Source organism: Drosophila montana, unplaced genomic scaffold (genome assembly GCF_035044405.1).
Source record: "Drosophila montana isolate Dmon_TW-CO22-7 unplaced genomic scaffold, ASM3504440v1 contig_2438_1, whole genome shotgun sequence".
In the NCBI taxonomy this organism is placed as follows: Eukaryota; Metazoa; Arthropoda; class Insecta; order Diptera; family Drosophilidae; genus Drosophila; species Drosophila montana.
Window position 1 is genome coordinate 2,192,311 of NW_026997315.1, and position 26,428 is coordinate 2,218,738.

Here is a 26,428-nt window from a genome sequence, read left to right on the forward strand (position 1 = left end):
TAAGCTTTCATATATTACTTTCCCCTGCTCCATATCAGGCTAAAATCTTTGAGTTTGAAATGAAAATGGGTAGCAATAAAGCGGAAGCATAGTTGATTTGAAAAGGATGATTAAGCTTGGTTGTGTTGTAAATTATAATTGATTTTGTTGTGTTGGGCATAAGGTATTAAAATATCATGTTAGCTTGTGTTCGATTATGTTAGTTTTAAACGTTAACATTTTTATACCCTTGTAGCAGATATTATAATTCTGTCATGAAATGTGTAGAAGGAGGCATCTCTGACCCCATAAGAAATATGTATTCTAGATGAGCTTCAGCATCCGAGGCTGTCTCTTTCAATGCGAACTAGTCTCTGAGTTTTAAAGCTGCTGTCTTGAAACTTTGAGTAGGTCCGTCTTTACTTGCCTGGCAGCACATATGTGGAAACCAGACGGATCGAAAGCTGCCATGGCAACGATCGGTCGAAAATTAATAACTTGTATGAAAAACTTTTAGTTATCCGGATATCTTGACCAAACTCGGAATTTATTTGCTACACTATGCTTCTTATATGTAATATGCTGTTTATATATTGGATTATGTTTGATTAGACTTAATTGGGAAATTGGTGCGTGCTTGGGAAATGGCTGGCATTAATTGCTGGCATTGATCGCCAAATCCTGGCTAAAATCCTTTAGACATAGCTCTACTCTGATGGTTTGATTTGTTTGTAGAGTTTGTTGAAATCGAAATAAAAATGTGAAATAAATTTCCCTAGGAACATTATTTTCTTTGATTTTCCCATTGCTGTCTGCACATACAAATTATGAACCGGAAGCGGCTTTCTTAATATTTGCAAATTTTCATTAAATCTCTTTCAATATTAAACTTTTTATGAAACTTCCGCTTAATTTCCTTTTCGTTATAACTTTTACGTTTGCTTTCACGAGTTTGTTTACTTATATACTTACCATTAATCCATTTTGATGGTTGCGTTGTGTTTTAATGCCCAACAGCCAAAACGATTGTTATAAATGACTTTTCAAGAACTTTTCAATTTGCTCGGCTCAGCGATTTTGGCTGCTGCGATTCCGATTCCGATGCCGATGCTGTTGTTGAAATTTTTCGCTCAATGGCAATCAATAAGCGGCAGTAAAACTAATTGCGTCGTGTCTTGAACTAATTAAACTCACACAGATATACAAATCTCTCTCTAGTGCTTTCTCTTTCTCTTCCGCTATCTAGCTGCCTATCTCCTTCTCTGTTGCTGGAAAAACCCCTTTTTGGCAGCAGCTAATTGCTGGCTCTGTTCGCGTGCCCAAAGAAAAATATAAGCTACGGCTATTTACTGCAGTTAGTCGACTTTAAGATACCCTACAAAATGTTTGTGAGCTCATTGAGTGAACCTCATGGAAGAAAATGTTATCCTTGATTCCAGAGCCTGAAGTTAATAAGTTATATAGGCTAGTTATGCAGGCTTTGAATATGCCTACATGTTACATACACATGCATATGCACAATATACCCTCGTTGGAGTCAGCAACAGGGTATATTTGAGCTACTTACACACAAGAAACTTAAGGCTCATGCTCACGTTTTCTTTGTGAGTGTGTTGAGTAATTTTCAACTGCTTAGCAGCGGAAATGGGTAATTTCCGCAGCTGCTGCCACAAAAAAAAAACCAAATAAAAACAAAACACTTGCAAACTACAGTACACGCACACACACACGCATACACACTCATGTGTGTGTGTTTATGTTGCGAGTTAAGCGCTTTTGACTTTTTGATTGGCTTTTTGTTCCAAAAGAAAAACGGAAAATTGCTGCCCAATTTGCGACAAGCTGAGCATTTAGGAAGTCAAATACAAAATGTTATACATATTGATAGACTGACAGATACTCTGTTAAAAACTTTTTGAAATTTTTATAATATTCTATTATAGAATATGATTATAGAAATATCTTTGACTTATTTTGGATAAAGTAAACTTTCTATCTGCCTGCTTATTCTGACTTTGGTCACAAAAATGGATCTGCTAGATTCTCAATCACATGAAAGTTAACTTGTTTTTTAAATTAAATTTGTTTTAGTACCTTCTGTACCTTCAGTACCTTATGATCTATACCAAGCGAAAGACTGTGATATAATGTATAGTAACAATGTTTGTTAGCTCAAGTGGTATTTACATTGAGGGGTATTTAAAATAGTTGGATATTTACAATGAAGCAGATTAACGACATGGCCCAACACTAAAGGGTGTTTAGATAGTTCGCCTCGTAGGTTGGTCGCAGGGGTGTAACCTTTGGAGGCGCCTCTCTGTGATGGAATCAGCCAGGATCCTGGCGATCGCTGGGTTCAGAAGGGCGCCTTCGTTAAACTCTGCAGCTTGCTTTGTTTGCTTTAATAGCCAGTGTAGCTTTTGGAGCCTTCTCAAGCATTTTACTCTGGTTGCTGTGATGTGAAGTAAAGTTAATTTAGCTATCACATGTTTCTTCTAAGTATAAAGAACTTTTAAAGAAATGTTAAAGAACCATTTTCTATTCTTAAAGCAGATTAAAATATTTTTCTCTCAAAACCAGCTGTAAATATAACAAATTCTCTTCGAACTAAATGAAATTGAAAGGTGCGTTTACATTTGCCATGGCTACGTTTTGCTGACTAATTAAATCTTTGCTAGCAATTAATTTATAAAAACCAAATGCCAACAAAATGCCGAGCAAATACGCACGCAGCTTAAAATAGACACAAGAAAAAGACAAAAAAAAAATGCTCAGAAAATACGCTGAAGCGCAGTGCGCAAAAAGCATTTGACACAAATTTGCTTCGAACCGGAGAAAAGTTGTTTTAACCTGTTGCAAGGGAACTTTCCTGTTTTTTCTCTTCTTTTTACCTAAACGTGTGACTACAAGTTTTCATTAAGCTTAAAATTAAAGCACTTCATTATGTTGGGCAGGTCAAAAGCAAATAAATTAAATTGCCTGACCTCAAAGCGGGCGAGTGAATTTAACTCAATAACAAAGTAAATAAAAAAGCAAACAAACCAAACTGAAACCCAAGCAAACGCACACATTCACAGAGACTAAAGTAAATACAAATAAGCTGTATGGTATACACACAGACACACGTATACCCTGCAAATCGTATACACGGCCAGGCTCAAAAAGCAACATAACGAATATACACAAATTAATCAAGTGTGCGGACAACGGCAGCGACAGCAGCACCTGCACCACCTCGACCCACCATCAGCAGCCCATTCAATAGCACCACTCAGCCACACAGGACACTCATAGACATCATTGCAACAACTGCAACAACAATAACAACAACAACATGAATTTAATGTTTCGCAAGAATTTCCGCGAGGGCGCCAGCAAAGCCGGCGGCGGCGGCGGAAAACTTCAATCGAAGGCAAATCGCACGAAACGTTCGCGGGATATGGGCCTGGTGCAGCAGCCGGAGGAAATACATTATCGCACCCATCTGTTTTTCTCGCCCAATCGACCCGGCTATGATGTGGGCGAAGGTAAATTGTCGCCAAGCAATTCAATAGCTACATGAATACCATTGCACACTCTCTTTCTCTCTCTATAACTGTCTGTCTCTGTCTCTCTCTATGTATGTCTATCTCTTTCTAACTCTCTTTTTCCATCTCTGTTGCTCTTTTGTGTTCTGCTTTAGCCGTCGGCTCAGTTATTTGCGCTCCATTAACCCATTAACTCGCCCCCAATTCATTTTTACATTTCATTCGCATTCGCATTCACATTCAAATGTTTGCATCAATTTTCCAAATGGAGACAGCGAAAAGGATTCGCCAGCTGCCGATTGTTATGCAGGCGTGGTTAAACGCTGATGGCAGATAATCGTTGAACATATTCAATTAGCCGGCAGCATATGCGGCGTATACGTAATATGTGCGCATATCACGCATACGCAGCATGCGCCACAATATTAATGCATTTAGACAAGCAGCTGCGTGTTAGTGTTGGTTATTCGAATTCAAAGAGCTAATCGATTTATAAAAAGGTTTATTTTTATGCGTCTATTAGAATATATAGGTATTTTTTTATTCCCCGTTCAACATTAAAATTCCTTTTTATGAGAAACTACTTTCTTAAAATACAACGTTTTTTGAAATTAAATTTATTTAAAGAATATATAGAAATGTCACGGAACTTTAATATATTCTAATGCCATGCCATAGATTTAAAGCTCATAAGAAAATACTATAAATTATTACATGGTTAGTTCCAGGTTGATATTGTCTTGTATCTGTCCAATTGTATCTGTCAAACACTTCATTTTCCCAAACATCACAACCTCCTAATGTCATTTTCTTCACATTTGCCACTCAAATTCGCTGGCTTTTTTAGGCGCGCATGCAGGAAACGTTGCAATAAATAACAACGATGCGTATTACTTTTACTTTATGCTCGACATAAATATTGTAGTTGGCAAGACTTAAGCTCAAGCGTTATCGAAATGCTCACGTGTTCCGCTTATCTACGAATTTCCAGTTGGCTTGGCTTTTAGGGCAAAAGTCGTATATGTAAGCTGCGATTCTTCTTCTGTTTTTTTTTTTTGGCAATGGTAATGTCCTTGAATGCTTAAAGAGCACAGATTATTTACCTATTGAAAAGGTCAAGCGAATGGAACTTGTGCACTGATATAGCGTATGTATATAATATCTATATATCCAGCTAACAATTAATTGCAGCAATGCGTCGCCTACTAATACCAAAAACAACAGTTGAATATGTCTAGTTTTGTGTAAATATAAATTTCCGTAATATGTGCCTAACTGCAACAACAGAAAACAAAGAAAATTGAAAATAAAACTTTCATCGAGCACTATCCCAACAAGCCTTTTCCCTCAATCCTGACAAGAATTCAATTTTTTAAATGCTCTATCTCTATTATGATTTTTTTTTGTTTTTTTTTTTGTGTTGTGTGTCCATATAAAATATCAACAGCATCCATTGCAGAACGATGTAGCGCACTATCGGGCATACCCAGTACCCCGACCACGTCCACGTCCTTTACACAGCCATCCAATCCCTATGAAGTGGACCTACCGCAGCCGCTGGTCGATCGGTCCGTCTCGTTGATGCGTTGGAACGGCAGCAGCGCTGCCGGCGGCAACAGCACAAATAACAGTCTCACCAGGCTGCAGCAACAGTTGCAGCCGCAACAACAACAACAGCAGCAGCAGCAACAGCAACAGCAGCTACAGCAGCAGCAACAACATGCCGGCTACTTCTATCAACAACAGCAACTGCCACAGACGCTGAGTGCGACGAGCACGCTGCTAACAGCTGCCGCAGCAGCGACGCGGCAAGGTTTGAGCCAACAACTAGTCAAACTTGTTGTTGTGGTTGCTGCCACTACTACATCCAAAAACGAATGCATATATATACACTGCAAGAAAAAATCAAACTAATCACAATAAAAGCTCACAACCAGCATCTGTTGTGCCTACGTATGTTGCATTGATTCCCTAAACGCACACACACACACACACAAACACAATAATATACACACGTTTTCCTTAACCAAACAAAAAAAAACAAAACAAACCTATCTTCAGTGTACTTTAAGTTGTACACTTCCGCGTGTTCTTTCTCATCTTGTTGTTGTTGGTGCAAGTTCTTTGTTGTGTTGATTAAATACTGAAAGCTAGACATGTTTTGTACACGCTTGAAAGCTTTGGCGCTCTATTGCCTTTAATTTAATATTTGACATTCAGCAAAAGTTTTGAAAATGTTAAGTTTTCAGTATTTCTGGCCAGCTTGCTAACGGAACCACAGCAGAAGCTTTAATAACCTAACAAAAGCTCAGCAAAGCTTTTAGTTGTGGCAACTCTGTTCAAAGCTTTAAGCTCTCTGGCACTTTAAGCTACAGGATCTGCAGAAAAAGCTTTTTGTGTTTCTTTTAAATGCGATCGACATAAGCTCAAAACAGCTAGACACATTTGTTAGCTTTTCCTAATGGAACCTATCGTAACATTGTTGTGTCTATTTAACTATCTTCACTTTTCAAGCTTTCGATATGCTAATGCTGCCATCTTTTTTCAATTTTCAGGCCACTTTGGTGGGGGTGGTGGCAACGCGGGAACGACACGTGCGGAGCCCATCTCTTTGGCTACCTTGGATCGCGACTGTTTCATCATTCCGGTGCACAGCGTTGATCGCTTTCTGCCAGCCGGCATACCGGTAAAAAGCTCTATTTACCCTCTTAACTAAAGAGCTTAAAGCTTATTTTCTTTACCTTAGTTACCTGCTCTGAGTGCCGATGGCAAGGCAAGCAGCCCGCTTAGCGTTTTGGAGGTCTCCGATCCCAAGCTGTGCATACTTGTGCATCTCATGAGTCCACTTGAGGCCATAGATCCAGTTATGGAATCACCGCTCTCCCATCCGCTGCTCAAGCAACGCGCCATTGCCTCGGAGCTCTTAACGGAGGTGCAGCAGGCGAACACAGCCGTCGGCGGCATGATACTAGCCAATATGGAGAAAAGCTGTAAGTGTATAAAAAATTGAAAAAAAATAAATTTTAATTTAATAAGTATTTCGAGAGCTGGCTTTCGTTTCCCTACCAATTAACATGCCTTCACTTTTGTCATTTTATTTTAGCTGAATTTCCTTTTATTTCGTATTATCTGATCAACACGATGCAAACGGATCCATCGAATTTCTATTCCAACCTGCGCGTCTCATCGCTCTCCAAATTCGAGCCAAAAGCACTCAAGTAAGATAATCAACAGCAATCAGCACATTTATAATGCAAATTTGTGCTGTTCTAATACCCTGTAATTTATATTTTTGAAAGAGATGTTAGCCCTAGTTTTAGTTATTCTGGGTTAAATTATACAAAGACCATGCGTCACTCAAGTTCTACCTAACATATTCTATATTCTCCGTTTTTTTTTGGCTTATTTTTAGTTGAACTTTCTCTTTGAAAAGTATCTATTCCCTTTTTTAAGATAAGAAATAGATAATTATCTATACTTCATAACTTCTATATTAAGGGGTATCTTATATTTAATAATCTTAACCAAAACTTTGTGAATCTGAAAATCAGTCTGATAAAATTAAGTCCAGTTTTTTGGCTGCATGTTTGCTTAAAAAGTAAACTATTGAGAATTTCAGTGTATATATTAGTCGATCATGTTGTAAAAACCCAAGGATTTTCTTTTGAAGCTTCACTTTTTTAAGGGAACCTTTTATGTCTGTAAGCTAAATGATAAAATATGTTATAGGCTATTTTATGTTCCATCAGCTAACTTGTTTCGCTTTGCCATTGAATTAAGTTGCTAACATCCTCTACCCCGCGCTTTCAGATACACTGCCGCCCACACGCTGGACCTGTACAGCGAGGTGGCTGCCATTTGCCGCCCCCCGCTGGTGCTGCCCTCCAACGAAGCCGGCAGCTTCAAGAAGTCCCAGACAGCGGCCACCGGCTACATAATCAGCGTGTTCAAGGCAAGTGCAAGCTCTGGCCAAGATTAGCCCGGAACCATCTGATATTTAAATGTAAAATGTAAAATGCAAACTTTAATTTCAGGTTTTCGAGGGCGACGATGGCGAGCGCTTCGAAAAAAATTGGCTATATTGGACGGGTGCACGAATGCTCTATAGGTAAGCAGAGTTTATTCTATCTATATCTATATCTATATCTATATCTATATCTATATCTATATCTATATCTACATCTACATCTATATCTATATCTATATCTATATCTATATCTATATGTATATCTATATGTATATCTATATTTATATTTATATCTATATCTATATCTATATCTATATCTATATCTATATCTATATCTATATCTATATCTATATCTATATCTATATCTATATCTATATCTATATCTATATCTATATCTATATCTATATCTATATCTATATCTATATCTATATCTATATCTATATCTATATCTATATCTATATCTATATCTATATCTATATCTATATCTATATCTATATCTATATCTATATCTATATCTATATCTATATCTATATCTATATCTATATCTATATCTATATCTATATCTATATCTATATCTATATCTATATCTATATCTATATCTATATCTATATCTATATCTATATCTATATCTATATCTATATCTCTATCTATATCTTTATCTATACTCATATCTATATCTATATCTATATCTATATCTTTATCTATACTCATATCTATATCTATCTTCACAGATATTTACCACGCGCTGCAGGCCTCCGTCGCATAGCCCTGCATAAGAGCACCTCACAGAAGGGGGACAAAATGTATCTGTTGGTCTGTGAGTGTGCGGAGCTTTTGAAGGATATCTCATTGGCCGCCTTTTTGATACCGGCAATGCGTGCCCGTCTGTGTGGCTATACAGGACTCTATCGACCAATACAGACTTTCTAGAGCAAATACTACTATTTTTCTACGCTGTAAATAGAGATGGGTAGAAAACTGAAAACTAAAAGGCAAATGTTAAGTGATTCAATTTTTAACTAAATATTAACGGGATATGTGAACCCAAGACAAGCAACTTTTAAATTCTAATAGGCACACGCACACACAATCACACACACAATCACACACACACGTACAGGCGATATCATTAGCAAGTAGACAATATACTCAAGGTAACTCATATCGTATATATGTTAACTTTTCTATATATATAGACGCAACACAAATAGGACCATATCTAGTGTGAACAAAATGTTAAATACAACTTCCATTTTTTAGCCAGTGCATATAGATTTTCGATTCTAATTAAGTATACTATATAAATATATATTTAGCCAAGTTACGCTGAATTTTAATTATATAATAACTGAAAAAATCTTTGCGCTGAAATGTAGGCTATGAAATTACAAGTCAATTCTTAATTCATTAGTGTTGATTAGTTTGTATACCAATAGATATATACATATATATTATACATTTATATATTATGCTCTTATATATAGTGTATCGAAATCACATTTTAATGGGTTTCAACAACTAATCAAAAAGTGCTACATGAAAATGTGAAAACATTGCCCAAATCTAACAAAAATCTGCCAACAAAATGATGAAAATAAATACAAAAAAAAAAGAATTGAAAACGAATATTAAAGCCAGCTCAAAACATATTTCAAATCAAGCCAAATAAGAACTTTTTAAAATAATCATTTTATTCGATAATTTAAATAAATTGCTTAGCTGCAGCTGAACATAAAATATAATATAAATAATGATAACAATAAAAATAAAAAACAATAAGTAGCTTAGATCTTATGCATAAGTTAGGAGCTGTAAATACTTGAGTTTGAAACATATTTAATTCTGTTTGGCATATATCTAATTTTGCACAATAATAACAAAAAGGAAATAAAAATCAAAAAGTGCTGTGATAATTAATCAGAAATTTAATGTAATAATATGAATTCGAGTGCATTCGAATTGCAGCAGGTTCATAAATAATAATATCAACAATTATTTGTATGAGTTTTATTGTATTTTACTTTAGTTAAACACTAAGTTTTCTTTTGTTAAGGAACTTCGATTTTTATTTTGAATACCATTTGAATTTCTAACTGATTTATTTATAAGCCTTTAGCTTCTTTTCGAACTAATCGCTTAATTCTTGGAAAAGCTTGGCAAAGTGCCTAACAAAAAAGTAAAAGTTTTTTTTCTTAAACATGCTTGTTTTTCAGATTTGCAAACAATTTATATAATCTAACTGCACTCTTTCAAAAAGTTGCTATATTTAACATTTTCTCTCTTCAAGCATATCTCAACAATTTAATCAAAAAGTCTCTCAAACATTTTCACAGTACCTTGCTAAATTAAAAAAGAAAAATTAATTATTAATTAAACAAACCTGTTTGTTTGCCAAGACTTTCGAATAACTAACAAATTATTTGCTATTTGTTGAAACGTTACAGCAATTTAAGAGTATTTCTTATAAAAGAATGGGACTTTAAAATAAGTAAATATTTATGCTATACAAAATAATCCCACTTAGATTTAATTATTTAAGAATTTTCTTTCTGCCTGTCCAAGCCCAACATAACGGAAATGAAAATAATATTAGAAAATTGGTTGCTTGTTTTATTTGAACCAACTTTATTTTCTATGAATATTTACAAAACTTATTTAACAAATTCGCATAAATTCAATTTTTTTTATGTTTTTGTGTACATTAAGCATATGTATTTTATTTTATTATATTATTATTTGATTTTTGTACTTAGCTTTATTAAGGTAAAATAGTTGAAAATTGCTGCTAAAATGCTAAAGCCTAATATTAACATAATTAAACAATTGCAAAACAAAACTCTGCATAAAAATGTTAGTTTTAAAATTCTTTTCATAACTAAAAAGCTAAAACACGCTCTGAGCAAACGAAAATCAATTAAATTTTGCGGTTTGTTTTTTCGGTTATTTCAAGAAATAAAGTATCAAAAGTATTTTCAAAATGCAGACAAATTAGTTTTTGAAATGAATCGAAATACTGTCAAGCTCTAGAACTAACCAAAGATGTTGTCAAAAAAGAAGCCGCCGCGTTGCTGCTTGGACTCCACCACACGCTGGCGGTGCAGTAGGTAAGCCTGCAGCTGCTGGGGCTGACGTGGACCCCAATCTGCAGTGGGCTGCAGGGCAAGTTGGAGTTTCTGTGGGCAGGCAAAGTTTTATGTAAAATACAACTAAATTAATCTATGGGACTTACGCTGCGAAAGCTCTGTCCAGGCTGTTGGTAAATAATGTAGAGCGCCCAGAAGGGCAACTGCGCCACGCCCAGGCCCCAGATAAGCCAGCCAGCCATATAGGCTGCCTGTGGATAGGCGACGCCTTTGTATGTCAGCGGCTCATAGCTGACCAGCATATAGATCAGCACGAGGAACATCAAACCGGGCGCCACAATGGCCCAGCAGATGCGCCAATAGAAACTGGTCTTCACATTCAGCATAAACTCTATGTCGCTGCACAGGCGCTTTACGCCGTATATCCAGGACACAGCCAGCAGCTCGACAATGGCCAGCACCAGGGCAATGAAAGTGCAACCATAGAAATCCACCAGATTCAGTATAAACTGCCCGCCAGGCGTCATGTAGACCAAGCCGCACACAAAACCCATCACTGAGGCGCCAATGGCCAGCTGCCAGTGCGGCAGCTGGGGAAAGCGATCCTTGACCACATTGATCACACAGGAGGCCATGCCTATATTACTGCCAATGCCCAGCACCAGCAGCATGAAGAAGAAGAGCACGGCAAACAGTTGCGGCAAATATTTAAACTTCGCAATGGCCTCCGGATACGAGATAAAGGCCAAGCCAGCGCCGCCCTTGACCACCTGCGATATGTCCGTGGTGTTTGTCTCGTGCGCCAAATTGCCCAGAATGCCAAAGATGATGCAGCCGGCCAAAATGGAGGTAAACGAATCTATAGTTGTGATAATGATGACGTCTCTGTGTTGAAAGATTATTATTCATTAACTTTCGATTCGTCTGTAGAGCTTTTTATATAATGGGACAAAAATTGAACTTTTACCCATCCAACCCGGAACAACCATTTTCCACCCAGGGAGATGGATTTTCCGAAAAGTGTGAAACACGTCTCCCATGAAATTTAACTTTGAAAATGCGTCCAAGGGAAGCAATATAATTAAATACATCTTCTTATACATTTCCACCCATTTTTCATCAGGAATTTTACGATACCCCGTCTTAATGAAAATCATACGGCTTGAGCTCTAAGTTGGTCATCAATCAGTCAGTCAATCAATCAGTCAGTCAGAACAATTTTATATATATATTATTATTTCTAGTACTTACTTGTGCACACGCTTATTGAAGTCATTAAAGGAGGCATACATGATCAGGGTGCCAAAGCAAATGGCCAGGGAGAAGAACATCTGCGTTATGGCCGCATACCAGACATGCGGATTGAGCAGCTGGCTCCACTGCGGCTGTATGAAATAGGCAATGCCCTGCCAGGCGCCCGGCAAGGTTACCGCTCTGACCAGCAGGATCAGCATGATGACATAGGGAAAGAGTGCCAGGAAGTAGGATGCTTTGCCCGAGCTGCGTATACCCTTGAACAAGGTGATGGCAATGATGATCCAGGTGACTAGCAAGCAGATGACCATCTCCCAGCTGGGCGTGCCGAGGCCCTCATCCAAGCTTTCCGGCTCGCGCAGCACTGTGCGACTGCAAGTGGAAACAAGTAAGGGTTATCTAGGAGCGTTCCGTCTAGAAGATAGCCTATATCCAGCTAAGCAAAACTTTTCTATATAGCCAAAGTCAGGCAAATAGAGTTTACACCTTTTAAATTGTATAATATTATGGAAGATGGCCAAAAAGTTATATATCTGCAAAATGTATATCAAATTCTAGAACCTGCATACCAAATTTGACGCATCTAGCTCGAATAATCTCAGAGATATGCTTTGAGAGCCGAGGCTAAAAATCGATATTTATCGAATATGAGTTATCGATAAATGGGTGCAGTTCACTTGTGAAAGATACGCGAATGTTTATATTGCAAACATAAACTATCTAGCTCTTCTAATCCCCGAGATAATGCAGATGAACAGACAGATGTTGATCATGAATATATATAGCTTATAAAGGAGATGCTTCCAAATACGTTTAAGTTATTCTTACGTAAAATAAAGCTCCGCTGAAGATATACCGTGCACTGGAGTGCTGCTGTTGTTGCCAGTTGCTCCGGTCGCCACACACTGAGCGCCCCACTCGATGAGGCAGTACGTCCAGGGCAGCACATCGGAAAAGGAGACCACCAAATATCTTATGGTCAGGGCCATAATGCACGCATAGTACGTGGTAGCCAAAGCGGTTGAATACACCTGACCATAGGCAACACCTGGAAGTTAGAAAAATTCTAGATAAGAATTAGATGCAAGTGCTGAGCAAGAATATATGTATAAAGTGCTAGCAAACATTACCCGGCCTTGCTCGGGTAAATTTTCATTTAAATTTTGAAAAGTTAGTTAAATAAATTTTACTTAATTTTTAAATTTTTTATAAATTAATTTATATTTTTTAAATAGTTTTAAAGCCGATCGGATAAAAGTGTAGTTTGCTCGGATGTGCGTCAAGCAGTCAAGCAGTCAATCAGCCAGTCTGTCAATCAGTTTTTTATATGCATGCACTTATTGTTCTATATCAGAGTACTCAAATATCTATATCAAATTTAGTGTACCTTTAAAAATGGGCGCCATATCAAAAGCGCCAATGCAGCCTTGGCTGCAGAACTGTCCAATGATAACCTCCAGATAGTAGATCGGTCGACCCACCAGCAGCAGCACCACCAAATAGGGTATAAGAAAGGCACCGCCACCATTTTCCAGCGCTATAAAAGGAAAACGCCAGACATTGCCCAGGCCCACACTCAAGGCTATGCAGGAGAACAGAAACTCAACTCCCTTGCCCCAAGTGTCCCGGGTGGTGGCATGCCCCTCCGTTAGCTGCTCGCGTCCCTCCTCGCTGCTGCTGCTGTCCATGGTCAGCTGTGAATCGGTTTGGTATATGATTCATCTAAGGGGCTCAATTCCTAGAGCTGTAACTCACCAATTCGCTGGCGTAGACCACGCAATCCTTTTCGTTCGCCAACTTTATGTTTCCATCTATCAATTTATTAAGTTTGGCGAATTGTGTGCTATCCATATTTGTGTATGAGCGTCAAGCGATGCAAGAAGTAAAGTGCATCTGATAGCATGAATGGGTTTTTATAGGCCACACAAGCCTGTAGATTATAATACAGGGTTTGCGATAACAGCAGATAGATACATTGTCTGTCAACTCTCTAATATCGTTACAGATTTAGTAACAGATGATAAGCCTGCAATTATAGCTAGCTCTGATTGTAAAATTGTGAATGGTCACAAAGATCTAAAGATTAACAATTGATATGGAATGCAGAATTACTTTGGTCCACAAGCACCACAACTTCTTGGCAAGGCAAGGCAAGGCTAACGCACCTAACAACCAGGATGATTCTTTAGTAAACAAATATCAAGTTAATAGGTAATTATGAGTTCAAATGAATAATAAGATGAAGTGACCAAAAAAGCTACACTAGTAAAATAAAAACCTATATAAATAATAACTGCGATGCAAATAGTTCATACTTTCACTGCGCTTTTGGTCAGCGATTGTTGTACACATTTCCAATGCGCTTTTTACCTCCCCTCTTATTAAGAAATTACATTAAATTACATTACATTTGCAATGCATTTCACAAATTCTTTTGAGTAACGGAAGGCAAAGTGCACTCTTCAGATTCGCTATTCTCAATGATCGTTAGGTACATATTTCAAATTTCACCAATAAATTTGGTCAAATCTTAGAATGCGACTGTCAATGGATCGTCGGGAGTCAATCACTCCGAAATCGGACTGTATATTGCAATTTTAATATTTAATCAAATGTGTATATTGTGAATGGTTTGCTTTTATGCGCGGACCAAGAGTATGCAGTAGAGCAGCTATTCTAATACGTCCAAGCGTTTTATGTGGACAGTACAAAAAGTATGCAATGCTTTGCCTTACTTTTAGGTATTTTTCAGAATTTCAAGATTTCAAAAACAAAATTAGATTTAGAAAAAAATGTGATATGTCAGTCGATAATAGAGATCAGTACGAGTTCAAAAAGATATACCTTTCCAAAAACGGACCATTTTTAGCCGAAATTATTGCAAAAAACGAAAAACTCCAAATTTATAACGGCGTTTTTTTCGGTTTTTTTATGGCCGTATCTCGGCCAAACACTGTATATTTTCTCATTTTGGGTCATCTTGGCTCAAAATGACCAAAATAAAGTTTTTTTTTTGTCTAAAAATCACTTTTTTCTGAAATCAAACACTTTGATAACATTCTATTCTATGGACCTCCTCGAGCTTAACGTGCCCAATCTGCCAGGATCGGGCTTTATTTGGCCAAGATTTGGGCACAAAGTATATGACTACATTTCGAATTGAAATATTCTCGACCCTCCTCATTTGACCCTCGTAAGGTAACTGCAGTGAAAATTTCAGCTTCGTAGTTCTTACGGTTTGGCCTGTACGTTGATCAACAATCAGTCAGTCAGTCAGGACACAATTTTATATATAGAGACACAAAATAAGCTCGAAAGCCATTGTTTATATAATTAGTATAGACAACTTTGGTCATTTTGTCACATTGCTGATAGAGCAACCGAAAGCAACAATTTTGTTTTTTGGGCAACAAACTCTTATCACATATTGTAATTTTTTTTTCGAATTTGTGAAGTTCATTGCACATGCGTTGAGGAATTTATTTACTTTGTGCTGTGATCAGTTCTTAAAGGTATCTGGGCAATGTTTCTTTAAACCTCCCAACTATCATTAATGTGGGTACACACTTGATATGAACACATATTTTCAAAAACAAGCTAGTCTTTAAATAGGATTAGGTTATTTAGGCTACAATTCACAGATATTTGTATAATATATAATTAACTGGATAAGATAATCATCATGCTACGAATAATAAACTGAAGATTCTTCTAATTGTTCTTTCAACCCAATTCCAACCCTATTCCAACTGTTGTCTGGACTTTTATCTGGGGATTTCGTTTATTAAATCTTTGACAAACACAGATAAAAAGACATCCCAAATGTTTTTGCAGCTAAGACACCTTAGATTTCTTGTGGAACATCTTATTTGTACCATGTATGTAGCAGTTCGTCGAGGTGATGATACTCAACACAGATCACATCTTAAAAGTTTGGTCTTTGCTTACATATTCTTATCTATTAAAGTTACAAGTTTTGATAGCTGCAGAACTTACTTTTTACAAGCACTTCACTTAAATAAGTCTTCACTTTTATAAATCTTTAAACTGGCGGAAATAACACAGAACATACAATCGAAGTTTTAAGCCCGATCAGAAATAATATCACACAGCTGTAAGGGTGCCTTTTGTTAATCTAAATTTAATTAAGCCCATTGACTGTGTCAAAGAAATCAATTTATGCTGGAACACTTTATAAAGGCTACGTAAATATTTGCATACCACTTGAATTAAAAGAGAAACACTCAAGCTCCCATCTTTAAATAAATACCTATATGCACGTGTCTTTAATTTATTATACTAGTCAAAATTGGATTTCACTTTGGCGACGAGTTACGTACAACCGCCACAGTCGAGCTGCGTGTCGCGACTAAAACGAAACATAACTGATAAGCCATGAAGAAATCTACGCGGAAATCTCTTGCCAGCGTAGGTTCGTTAAATCTTTGAAAAGATTATGCTGAAAATTTTGCAAATATTTCCAGTAAGAGGTTTGCATATATATCCAGTTAGATCTAGTTGATTTTCATGCTAGATGCGGCCCTGTGCTCAAAATGCAAAATCATTTCAATTTAAAAATTTCGTTTTATGTGCCGCCGACCCATTAAAAAACTTACTTATTTACATACAAAAATATAAAGCCGATCTATTGGTAATTACAAAAACGTGAAAATCTAGGTTTACAAAGACAATAATTTAGATGAGCAACTCGACTACCTATTTAAGGATATATATATATATATATATATAAATGTAAATATATATGTATGTTTTGTATGTATGTAGGGAAAACTTTTAATAACTAAAGAAAAAGTCTATTGATTGTGGCGCATTAATTGCTGCTGGTCGCTAAATATATATAATATGATATTATTCTTCTAGTAGAAGTTGCGGTTGTTGATGCTTTTTGTTGCGTTTAGAACGTAGACTTAACACCTCATGAGCTGGCACTGGTTCAAATATGTTTTGTCCATTATTGCCAATTAGAATTTTGACATAAATGTGACTGCAAATAAAAGAGAATTATATATGATATATATATTTTGCGCTATGAATACTCGTAACAAGTGCCGCTTACCATAATAATACATTGGTAATTTTGTTAATTGTGTTGTCTTATTTTGGTTTATTCCAGCAGAATGTCTGCAACATCCACATCGCTGACTTCACTGCCTAACATTAGGTTATTTCTGCGATGAGACAGTATTGAAGAACTGTAAATTAAAATGGTTACTCATAATCAAGGCTGCAAGCCGGCTCTGAACCGCACAAGTTCGAACCCGGTATTCCATTTAAACTGAATTTAAAACATAATTGAAATGTTTACTGAACTTTAGCATTAAGCAAACTTGCCAGAAGGTAATATATTCCCAGAAAACGGGAGGAACATTTTGTAAGATTCATGAATGTGGTAAACCAGGTTCGAGCCATGTTCACAGCATATAGCGTGAATACACTCGTTGGGTATCTAGCGTACTTGTTACGAGTTGAGCAGGTTGCTCTCCAAACTACTCGCTACTCTACTTACACGGTACGCCGTAAATGGTCGAGTTCGTCCTTGAGCAGCGCATTCTTTTCGCCCAGTTTCGTGTGAAGCTTGACGCTGCGCGCATTGCTCTCCTCCAGCAACTTGATGACGTGCTCCTGGCTATGCAGTTTGGTTTGCTTTGTACTGAGCGTCGAGCATAGATTCTGGAACTGCTCATTCGTGGATGCCAGCTCGTTGGATATCTGCGCACAGAAAAGCCGTTAAAAGCCAGATATATATGTATACATTTATAAATCCTTGCTATTAACCTGGGTAATGAGCGTATTTTTATCGCTAGTTTGAGACATAATTTCATTAATCTTGCGATTGCTCTCCTGTTCGCGTTGCTTCATCTCCTGATCCAGATAATTAATGCGCTCACCGCGCACGGCCAGCACTTGACGATGATGTTCGATCTGTTCCTCGAGTCGCCCCATCTTAAGCTCTGCCTTGCGTAGGGCTTCCTGCTTAAGCTCCAATTCATTGCGCAGCGATTGCTCCGCCTGCTCCTGTGCTGTCAGGCGTGTCTGTTGACGCTCCAGCTCCGTCTGCAGCTCACTGCGGACTGGGATTTGTAATTTTTACTATAAAATATCTGAAATTTCGCCAACCTTATTTGCGCCGTTTCCTGCTCGCTGCAAATTGTTGACTCCGTTTGCCCCTCCTGCCAATCCTTATATTGCTCCAGCTGGTGCAGCTGTCGCCTCTGTTCAGCTATTTGCCGATCCTTGTCGGCCACAATTAGTGTCAATTCTTCCGTTTTCTTTTTCAGGAATAAACGATCAGCGTCTGCCTGATAAAGTTGCGCCTGCAAGTCCTCAATGCGCTCCAACTGCGTGTTGATCGTCTGCCTCAAGCTATCCATACCGGTATCGTTCTCCTTTAGACGTTGATTCAATACCTTGGTGCTGTTGGCATTACTTGATTATAGATTATATTTAACCGATTGTTCCTCAAAACCGTTCACATGGCTTACACTTTCTTCATGTGCTTCAAATCAGTGCGCAGATCATCAATGACGCTGGTTTGCTCCACCAGCGAGATATTCTTGTCGGCCAGCTCCAGGGCGAGATCATTGTTACGCTTTTGCGATGATTCGAGCATTTTTTTAAGATCCTCCCGATTCTTGCGCACATCGGCAATATCCAAGTCCAGCTTGGCATTAGTACATTTTAGCTGGGTATTTGCTGCGCTTAACTCGCAAACCTGGCGCACCAGACTCGAGTTATCCTCCTTGCCAGCGGCGCTGCACATTTGCATCAGCTCATTATCGACGACGACCAGCTTATTGTTCTGGAAGAAGGGATTTTGTTAGGAATATAACTGAAATGGGTATTTCAATCATTTACCAGTTCTCCATTCAACTTAACGCGCAGCTCTTCGCGACAAGCGGCCACTGTCGCCTCATCTTTGGCCAACTGCACGGATGCGAACTGCTCGAAAATGAATTTGAAGCCAGCCTTGAAGACATCATGGCACAGATGCTTGAAATCACTCACCGATTGAACAGCTAAAGCGAAAGGAGGGAGGAAAAGTCTTTTAGTGCGACAATCTCAAATCAAATGAATCAGAGCTCTCACGTAGATTTTTGGGAAGGGCAAGCAAGTCATCATTGTGCACCAGCACCTTGCAATTATCATTGTGCACTATGGTAACCAGCTTGTAGGCATATCCATAACCCTTCTCACGAAAGCTGGCCGCTTTCTGCATAAACTCTGACTGCATGTCCTCCAATTGCTTTTGCAGCGCCTCCAGCGGCTGTGGACATGGTGTCGGCTCAATCGCCTCCTGTTGTGAATGAAGACTCATCGATGTGAGGCTGGGTTCTTTCTTTCTCGTTCGCGGCAAGGGTGCTGGCGACGGCGAGCTCACCTGGGCAGCTATTTTGGGCGGAGAGACGGCGAGAGTCTTAAGCAAAATTTAAATTGGAATTTGAATTTGAAGCCACCCACCATTTTCTACATTTTCTGCGTGACAGCGACTAATTCTCTGCTCTGTAAGTTGATTCAATCGAGGCTTCGTAAATTTGTTCTTCAGCTTGGGTAACACCTCCTCCGAGTCGGCGTCCGTGCGGCGAGAGATCATGCTTGTTGAGGATTTAACGACCTCTAAGCAAGTCACGGGCGCCGGCGGGGGAGGTGGCGAGGAAGGCCGCGAGGGAGCGCGCGATGGAGCTCGCGATGCAGTTACCGCTGGAGACAACGCTCGAGTCACCGATGGAGTCACCGAAGGAGTTACCAATGGAGTAATCGTGCTGTTGACTTTGCTGCTTTTGTTATTGTTGGCGCCTAGAACGCCTGCAGCTCTCCTCTCGTTGATTGGCATTCGCTTGATCGGCGGCTTTGGCTGTAAACAGAACAAAACAATTAGCAATTGGCCGAATATGTAATTGTCTTGCAATTGATTAACTCACGTGCTGAGCATTTGTTGCTTCTTGCTTTTTGGTTTCGGATGCAACAGTCTTATTTGGTACATTTTTGACATTAACTTTATGCGGCACTGTAAAATGGAGGGTAACAAATATTAGTCTAAGCTAATCCAAATCTTTAGTTGGGAGTGTTCTTTCTTATTACCACGTGATACAACAGCGGAATTTTGCATTTTAGCTATAATCCTGATGCTCTTTAGTCTTATCTATGTAGTATGGTTCCAAAAAATAACCGACTGACTTCATAAATCTGCTAAGATCTAGAAATAAAAATATACAATTTCGAAATACGAAACGCAGCGGTGTACTGTTTGATGTTGAATGAATAATAAATGTCTAACAAATACTTTAGACAGCTAAATGACAATTAACTGGATAGCCTGCTTGCCCTAAGTAGAACTAAGAAGAAATGTCAGCATAAACATAACTAAAAAGCAAATGTTAACTAATTAACCTTCCCTAATCGATTGACCAGGCGTATTCCTGTTGTTCCCGTAAATTAGTGGTGAGGATAAGGAGAGTCTTCTGAAAACCAGTTCAGAAAACTATTACAAGACTCTTAAAGGTCTTCAATTTCAGAGAATAGAAAACAGGAAACTCGTTGGCGTTAACAAACAATGGAAAACAGCACAAGGACAATGACCTTAAAGTAACCTCTAATACAAACAACCAAAGATAAGATATTTAAGACACACAAAACTTTCACCAACAAGCGCGTTTAACCACTTTTTGGAATCCCTAATGTTGATTGACAAAAAAGTATCAGAAAGTTCTCTAGCAAGGCAATTAGGTTTTCCTGTTAAAAAATATCAATAAGATGATTTTCCGATCAATTGTTTCTAAAGTGTCACGAAGATTAAAGCAACATATAAACATACATATATACAATTGATATCATCTATGCGTTTCATGATAAAATTACAAGGTAGAGGAATCAGAAAGAATCGATTTTCATCGAAAGGTTTTTAAATTCCAAAATTTTCAAATAATTACTCATAAGGCTTTGCGTTTTGGTATATACTTTTGTATGCTATATTTAAGGTCTATAAATATCGTAGTTAATCTAGAATACATTTCCCACAAACATAGGGAATAAAGGGAGGAAGAAGCATAGCTTCTGTATGTGTGTGTGTTGATGGGGCGACTGCTTGGCTGCTTGGTGATGGGTTTAGCGCATCTGCTCTGCGAGCACTCCCGGCCGGAGCACTCTTAATTAAATTAAGCTAAGCTCTGAGTATGCTTAACAAGATTCAAGTAGTTCCAGGTTCCTGCACCCCACCAGATGCTTAGTAGATCTCGCTATCTTGAACCACTGTGCTGGCACCGCGCCAGTCGCCAAGTTCTGTCCTTCGCTTAAATTGCGCCACGTTCTGCACGAGTTTGTTTAGAATGGCGGGATGAAAACAAAAAAGTCACACAATCAAAACATCAACAAATGCGAAATTGGCAAATGGCCGCTAAAGCAGAGCAACAAAAGGGGCACAGCCAAACGCTGCGCTCTTTGGGCACCCACTCAATGGGCCCCCCGGTTGCCACCTCTCACGAATTGCTGCACATCGGGGAAAATAATTGAAAATTGAGTCGTTTAAGGCAGCTCGTGCAATTTGCATTTCAGTTGCGTTTCGAGCGCCAGACGAGACGGTCGTGAATATACATTCGTGAATAGTATGGATTTTGAGTGCAATTGGAATTAGTGAAAAGATAATCACAGTTTTTAGCTGATATACATATGTGAAAAGTATTTCAGTATAAATATTTTGTAAACAGTTTCGCCACAATTCTGATTTACAACTGATAGAACGTAAGTTGCCAAGCGGCTGGGATTTGTAGAGGTCGTAATGCCATGCCACTGACGAAACCCTAAAAGTGATTTTAATGATAAGTTTTGCGATTGCAATTGATTTCCTCGCTGTCGCTGCTCATTTGCTGACACATTTTGCCTTTTTATTTTGCAATTTTCCAATTGAATTTAATCAGTGACGTATTCGCTGATGTACCTCTTATTTCGGCATGTGCTTATTCCGAGAGGCTTCTCTCTTCCGCTCTGCAATGGACGGGCGAGCGAGAAGGCGCATGAAAACATTTACGGGGCGGTTTACTTGCAGCGTGCTAAAAGATATTGTCTTACAGTCCCTCTCAGAACTTTCACCCTAAGGGTATAATTTTCGATTAAGTAACATGCTAAATACATGAATATTAATTGACTTTGAATTTATTTTAAATATCTATATTATTTATATATCCAGATAGTATTGTTTCAAGCAAGTCTTGCAATGTCAAGAGCAATTGCAATTAATCAACATTCCCAAATAGATCTGTTTGTGTGTGTCACTGACATTCGATACAACAGATACTATGCATAGCAATTAAATATCTAAACGAGCTATGGAAATGGCAGAAATGGTTCCGCATTTGTGGACCGGAGTGCTCTAATCGGGTGTGCCCGAGTACGAGTTACCCTGAACGAGGGTTCTAGCTTCCCTCTGTACATGCTTTCAAAAGCGTGTATATACCAAAGCGAAAGGCTCTACTTTTCAGAAAGCGGTCTTTCAAAATTTTAGGTCGAACAGGCGTAGATATCCGCAAAGTAAAATATTTGTAATCTATATATACTATACGATAACCTACATAATAAGTTGAGCGTGTCTAGGTCTTTTTATATTCGAGTTATGCCCAAAAAACAATTACTTAAAATCGAAGTTTATCGACATTATGAAAATGGAAGATTATAACAACCTCTCGCATGAAATACGGTCCATTCTAAATATGGAACATATAATTAATGGCGTTTTAATTGCAGTCCCCGGAAGCGAAAGAGACAGAGAGTAAAAGCGAGAGAGAGAGAGGGAGATCAGAACCCTCCACACAAGCGCAATGTTGAGATTTACATGCATCATTTTATTATTGGCAACCACCTGCTGCTTGCCCCTGATCCAAGCGTGCAGTCGTGTGCCACAGGGCGTCACCGCAGCCAAATCGCCAGTTGATGAGAATTTTGTGCTTTCCGTGGCGGGAAATGCACAGAGCTATGTGCCCGGCCAGAAATATAATAGTAAGTGAACAAAAAAAGAAATCCCAAGTGGAGAGAGATGTTCATTTTCCACTTGCCAGTCACGCTGAGCGCCTACTCGAGTCTGTCGTTTGTGAGCTTTATGCTCGCACTGGAAATGGAGTCCGGCGATGCCGAAAATGAGCCAAATGCCATGGGCGCCTTTGAGATAAGTGATTTGGCGGAGACACGCTTCAGTCCGCGCTGTGCCAATGTCGTGGAGAACACAAATACGAATCTGAAGACACACGTCGAGATCGTCTGGGCAGCTCCCACCATGCCGGGCCAAGGCTGTGTGCTGATCCGTGCGACAGTCGTGCAGCATCGCGATGTTTGGTTCATGGACGATGGTTTGCTGACCAAGCGCATGTGCGAGGAGGAGGTGGATGATATCAATACACAGCCCAGCATTGTGGATCCCTGCTGTGCCTGCGATGAGGCCAAATATGAGGTGAGATTTGAGGTATTAAAAAAAAACAAATGACAGCCATTACATGAACTTCGCTTTCAGCTAACCTTCGAGGGTAAATGGTCACGTCACACGCATCCCAAGGACTTCCCTGCCAATAGCTGGCGCACAAGATTCAGCGACATTATTGGCGCCTCCCACACCATTGACTATCGCTTCTGGCAGTATGGGGAGCTGGCCAGCGAGGGTTTGCGCGAGGTGGCCGAGCATGGCTCCACGCGGACTTTGGAGAGTGAGCTGAAGGATCAGAGCGACCACATAAGGACGATTATAAAGGCGCGCGGCATTGCCTATCCGAATGTGACGGGCAAGACATTTGCCGTCTTCCGCGTCGACTCCCATCATCATTTGATATCATTGGTCTCCATGGTGGATCCATCGCCCGATTGGATTGTGGGCGTCTCTGGACTGGAGCTGTGTTTGCCCAATTGTTCGTGGGTAGAGAACAAAGTGCACAATCTATATCCCTGGGATGCGGGCACCGATAGCGGTCCTTCCTATATGGTCAGTTATACTTCATACAAACTTCTGCATTCTGTTTATTCACGGTATTTTTCTTGGACAGTCTGCGGATCAGCCTCAGGTGCCACCCGACGTGGTGCGTCGCATCAAGTCTAATTATCCCAATGATCCCCGCTCGCCATTCTATGATCCCACGGGCGCAGAGATGAAGCCTCTGGCCACTCTACACATAAACAGGCGTCGTCTTTATGAGAAGAATTGCGAAGCAGCTGATAGTAGGCTTTCTTGAACAAAATATTTGCAATTTTAGCAACTAATTTTGTTATTCCACAGCGGAGCAGCTGCCTCCGGAATGCGGCACAACCGCTTGGACTCGTTGGGATGAGTGCAGCGCCAAGTGTGGACCTGGCAAGCAGTACCGAACGCGCGAGTTTAAGAATCCTACGCTAGCCATGGTACTCTACAACCTCTCAGATTACCCTAGATTACCCAGTTTTAACCAACCCGATTTTATAGCGTCACAGATGCAACAATGCTCTGCGTGAGGAGAAGCACTGCATGGGCCGCAAGTGCGCTTCGTTTAACGAGGAGATGTCGGAGGGTACGCAGCCCGAGGCGGAACCGCCCGGCACCGATCCCGAGTGCGGGCTATCCGAGTGGACCGAGTGGTCCTCGTGCACGGTGACCTGTGGAACGGGTGAGATGATACGCAGCCGCCACTATCTCAATCGGCGAGCCAAGAAGAAATGCCAGAAGGCAAGCAAGGCGCGACTACAGGAAAGCAAACCCTGTGAGGCCAGCGACTGTGGCGGCGACATCGGCAATGGGGCGGGCGGCGATGCCGAGCAGGAGGGAGATCAGCCCGAGGCGGCCGATGGTGAAGGTGGCTCTGCAGAGAAGCGCTCGCTATTTCGCAACTTCCAAAGCTACAGTCAACGCAGGGAGGACTATATACCGCCAGTGTGCGGGGTGTCACCATGGTCGGACTTCTCGCCCTGCCTGGGACCCTGCGGCGGCACGGGCAAACGTCAGCGCATGCGTAAAGTGTGGAACAACAATGACGTCTATGGTGTGCGCGATCCCAATGACGACGGCAGCGATCCCTGTCGCCATATCAAGCTGCTCGAGGAGGTCAACTGCACGAATCCCAGCTGTGACACCATTGTGCCTTCCTTCTGTTACGAAACGCTGCGCGAGAGCCACTGCCGGGACAGCGATGTGGCCAACTATTGGTACTATGATCATGTGAGCGATCAGTGCGCCATTTACTGGTCGGATCGCTGTGACACCAACCAGAACAAATTCAAGTCGAAGGAGCAGTGTGATGAGACCTGTCGCCTGCCCCGACACAAAATGGAGCTGCAAAACGAACGCCTCGGCTCGGAGCAGCCGCAACGCGTGGACTGTCTGGTGTCCGAGTGGATCGCGCACAGCTGCAATGCCAGCTGCGGCGATGGTGTCCAGTTGAGAACGCGTCGCGTGCTCCGTACACCCAAATACGGTGGCAAACAGTGTCCCAAGCACTTGGTGCGCCTGGATCGCTGCTATCAGCGCTGCGATGACATGTACTCGGTGAGCGGCGCCTTTGGCGAACGGCGTCACATGCCCGCCAAGCTGCAGCCCCTGGAGCCACGGGATGAATGCAACTACTCCGAGTGGTCCGCCTGGACGCCCTGCACCGCCAGCTGCGGCGAGAACTCTGTGCGCCAGCGTACACGCACGCTGCTCAACACCGATCTGAGCTACAAGTGCAAGGACAGGGTACGCATCGAGAAATGCGTCATGATGCCGTGCATGCTCAGCAGCAATGACGAGAGCGAAAAATGGTGAGATGGCGAGAATGCCCTTCTGATAATCCTTATCAACTACTCTAGCGTCAAGTATTAGCTGCTCCTTGTTTGCATGTATACTGGGGCAATGGCTACCAAACTCAAAATGTACTCGTATTAATAAACAACAAAGTTGTATAAAAATAGCCTTTGCGTGTTTCGAATTGAGGATATACGATTTTTAAGAGATTCCTCTAAGAATCCTCAGATGGGTAACCCAATGCCTCCATATTCAACATTCAAAATTAACTGAAATACGAAAAGATGTGGCAACACTCTAGTAAATTGTAATGTAAGGTGGCAATACTCTCACTGCAAACGGCCGTTTAAATTGTAAGCTAGCACATTATATGTAATGGATTTTTTTTTAATTTTCCATTTAAATATTAATATTTATATGTATACCCTGTATCCATGCAAAATGGAGTAAAAGGGGCATACAAAAGTTGTGAAAAATGAATGAAGCAGAAGGATGTAGACCAAACGCTGAGTCAACCTGGTCTAGTACAAGTTAGTCTACCTTACGGCTGATGCAGAATAATTTGGATTTATTTTCCTTAAATTAAATTAATTTTTAGTGAACTTCTTATGGGTATATTCTAAAATTATAAGAGTTAGCGACAAGTTTTATTAAGAGCGAAAATATCTAACATTTTAAGATCTTGTAAGAACTACTAACCACAGGATCGCTTACATAAAAGTACATTCCCATTGTTTATATGGTCAGTAATTTTTGGGCACGTTTTCAACAAAATTTGGATTTAACGAATTCGCCATATGCTTGTCTGGCTGCTGTTTATCATTGACCTACATAAATTTCTGGATTGCTAGGCTTTATTATTTTGGAGCATATG

At 39.9% G+C, this 26,428-nt stretch overlaps 4 protein-coding genes across 14 annotated transcripts in view; 2 read left to right on the top strand and 2 right to left on the bottom strand.

Annotated features, from left to right (window-relative positions):
• LOC135428161 (PDZ and LIM domain protein Zasp) overlaps window positions 1-9,961 on the top strand; it is a 30,681-nt gene extending 20,720 nt beyond the window's left edge. The window contains exons 1-8 of one of the 7 annotated variants that reach the window (XM_064681982.1): window positions 2,772-3,506; window positions 4,954-5,319; window positions 6,062-6,192; window positions 6,253-6,496; window positions 6,610-6,724; window positions 7,317-7,458; window positions 7,541-7,614; window positions 8,205-9,961. In XM_064681982.1, coding sequence (XP_064538052.1) covers window positions 3,314-3,506; window positions 4,954-5,319; window positions 6,062-6,192; window positions 6,253-6,496; window positions 6,610-6,724; window positions 7,317-7,458; window positions 7,541-7,614; window positions 8,205-8,403 — 1,464 coding nt within the window. In that variant the 5' untranslated portion in view covers window positions 2,772-3,313 and the 3' untranslated portion in view covers window positions 8,404-9,961. Of the gene's footprint in view, window positions 1-2,771; window positions 3,507-4,953; window positions 5,460-6,061; window positions 6,193-6,252; window positions 6,497-6,609; window positions 6,725-7,316; window positions 7,459-7,540; window positions 7,615-8,204 lie in introns of those variants that run through there. The other 6 variants (XM_064681984.1, XM_064681983.1, XM_064681981.1 and 3 more) reach the window with 6 other exon arrangements.
• Window positions 9,962-10,357: 396 nt separating this feature from the next.
• On the bottom strand, window positions 10,358-13,708 carry LOC135428160 (sodium-dependent nutrient amino acid transporter 1). Its single transcript, XM_064681980.1, has 6 exons — window positions 13,566-13,708; window positions 13,198-13,504; window positions 12,639-12,858; window positions 11,808-12,182; window positions 10,703-11,441; window positions 10,358-10,646 (listed from the first exon to the last, which is right to left on the bottom strand). The coding sequence occupies exons 1-6, from the start codon at window positions 13,659-13,661 to the stop codon at window positions 10,503-10,505; spliced, it is 1,881 nt and encodes a 626-aa protein (XP_064538050.1). The 5' UTR covers window positions 13,662-13,708; the 3' UTR covers window positions 10,358-10,502.
• A 2,871-nt stretch (window positions 13,709-16,579) lies between these two features.
• Window positions 16,580-20,093, bottom strand: salto. 5 transcript variants are annotated; one of them, XM_064681952.1, is made up of 11 exons: window positions 19,911-20,092; window positions 19,751-19,836; window positions 19,290-19,683; window positions 18,918-19,217; window positions 18,687-18,847; window positions 18,314-18,630; window positions 17,949-18,257; window positions 17,607-17,895; window positions 17,338-17,540; window positions 16,888-16,999; window positions 16,580-16,815 (listed from the first exon to the last, which is right to left on the bottom strand). In XM_064681952.1, exons 1-10 carry the CDS (start codon window positions 19,936-19,938, stop codon window positions 16,936-16,938), a joined length of 2,151 nt encoding a protein of 716 aa, XP_064538022.1. In that variant the 5' UTR covers window positions 19,939-20,092; the 3' UTR covers window positions 16,580-16,815; window positions 16,888-16,935. The 5 variants fall into 5 exon arrangements, with proteins under 5 accessions (XP_064538022.1, XP_064538021.1, XP_064538020.1 ...); XM_064681951.1 differs by having other exon boundaries at window positions 16,888-17,023; XM_064681950.1 differs by lacking the exon at window positions 16,888-16,999 and having other exon boundaries at window positions 17,949-18,245.
• Window positions 20,094-21,465: 1,372 nt separating this feature from the next.
• Window positions 21,466-25,720, top strand: LOC135428116 (spondin-1). The gene is made up of 7 exons (XM_064681931.1): window positions 21,466-21,566; window positions 22,566-22,817; window positions 22,877-23,265; window positions 23,326-23,787; window positions 23,849-24,020; window positions 24,079-24,200; window positions 24,262-25,720. Exons 2-7 carry the CDS (start codon window positions 22,640-22,642, stop codon window positions 25,573-25,575), a joined length of 2,637 nt encoding a protein of 878 aa, XP_064538001.1. The 5' UTR covers window positions 21,466-21,566; window positions 22,566-22,639; the 3' UTR covers window positions 25,576-25,720.
• The last annotated feature ends 708 nt before the right edge of the window (window positions 25,721-26,428 follow it).

Bases quoted from the DNA above. Each gene is read 5' to 3' on its own strand.
- LOC135428116 (XM_064681931.1), top strand. From the start codon at position 22,640: ATGTTGAGATTTACATGCATCATTTTATTATTGGCAACCACCTGCTGC. The intron at 23,266-23,325 runs GTGAGATTTGAG...CTTCGCTTTCAG, and splicing joins GCGATGAGGCCAAATATGAG to CTAACCTTCGAGGGTAAATG. The intron at 24,021-24,078 runs GTAGGCTTTCTT...GTTATTCCACAG, and splicing joins GAATTGCGAAGCAGCTGATA to CGGAGCAGCTGCCTCCGGAA.
- LOC135428160 (XM_064681980.1), bottom strand. From the start codon at position 13,661: ATGGATAGCACACAATTCGCCAAACTTAATAAATTGATAGATGGAAAC. The intron at 12,859-13,197 runs GTACACTAAATT...TCTAACTTCCAG, and splicing joins TATGGCGCCCATTTTTAAAG to GTGTTGCCTATGGTCAGGTG. The intron at 11,442-11,807 runs GTAAGTACTAGA...CTTTCAACACAG, and splicing joins TTCAATAAGCGTGTGCACAA to AGACGTCATCATTATCACAA.
- salto (XM_064681949.1), bottom strand. From the start codon at position 19,938: ATGCAAAATTCCGCTGTTGTATCACGTG. The intron at 18,848-18,917 runs GTGAGAGCTCTG...CTTTCGCTTTAG, and splicing joins TGCCCTTCCCAAAAATCTAC to CTGTTCAATCGGTGAGTGAT. The intron at 16,816-17,337 runs GTAAGTAGAGTA...TTTTATTTGCAG, and splicing joins GACCATTTACGGCGTACCGT to TCACATTTATGTCAAAATTC.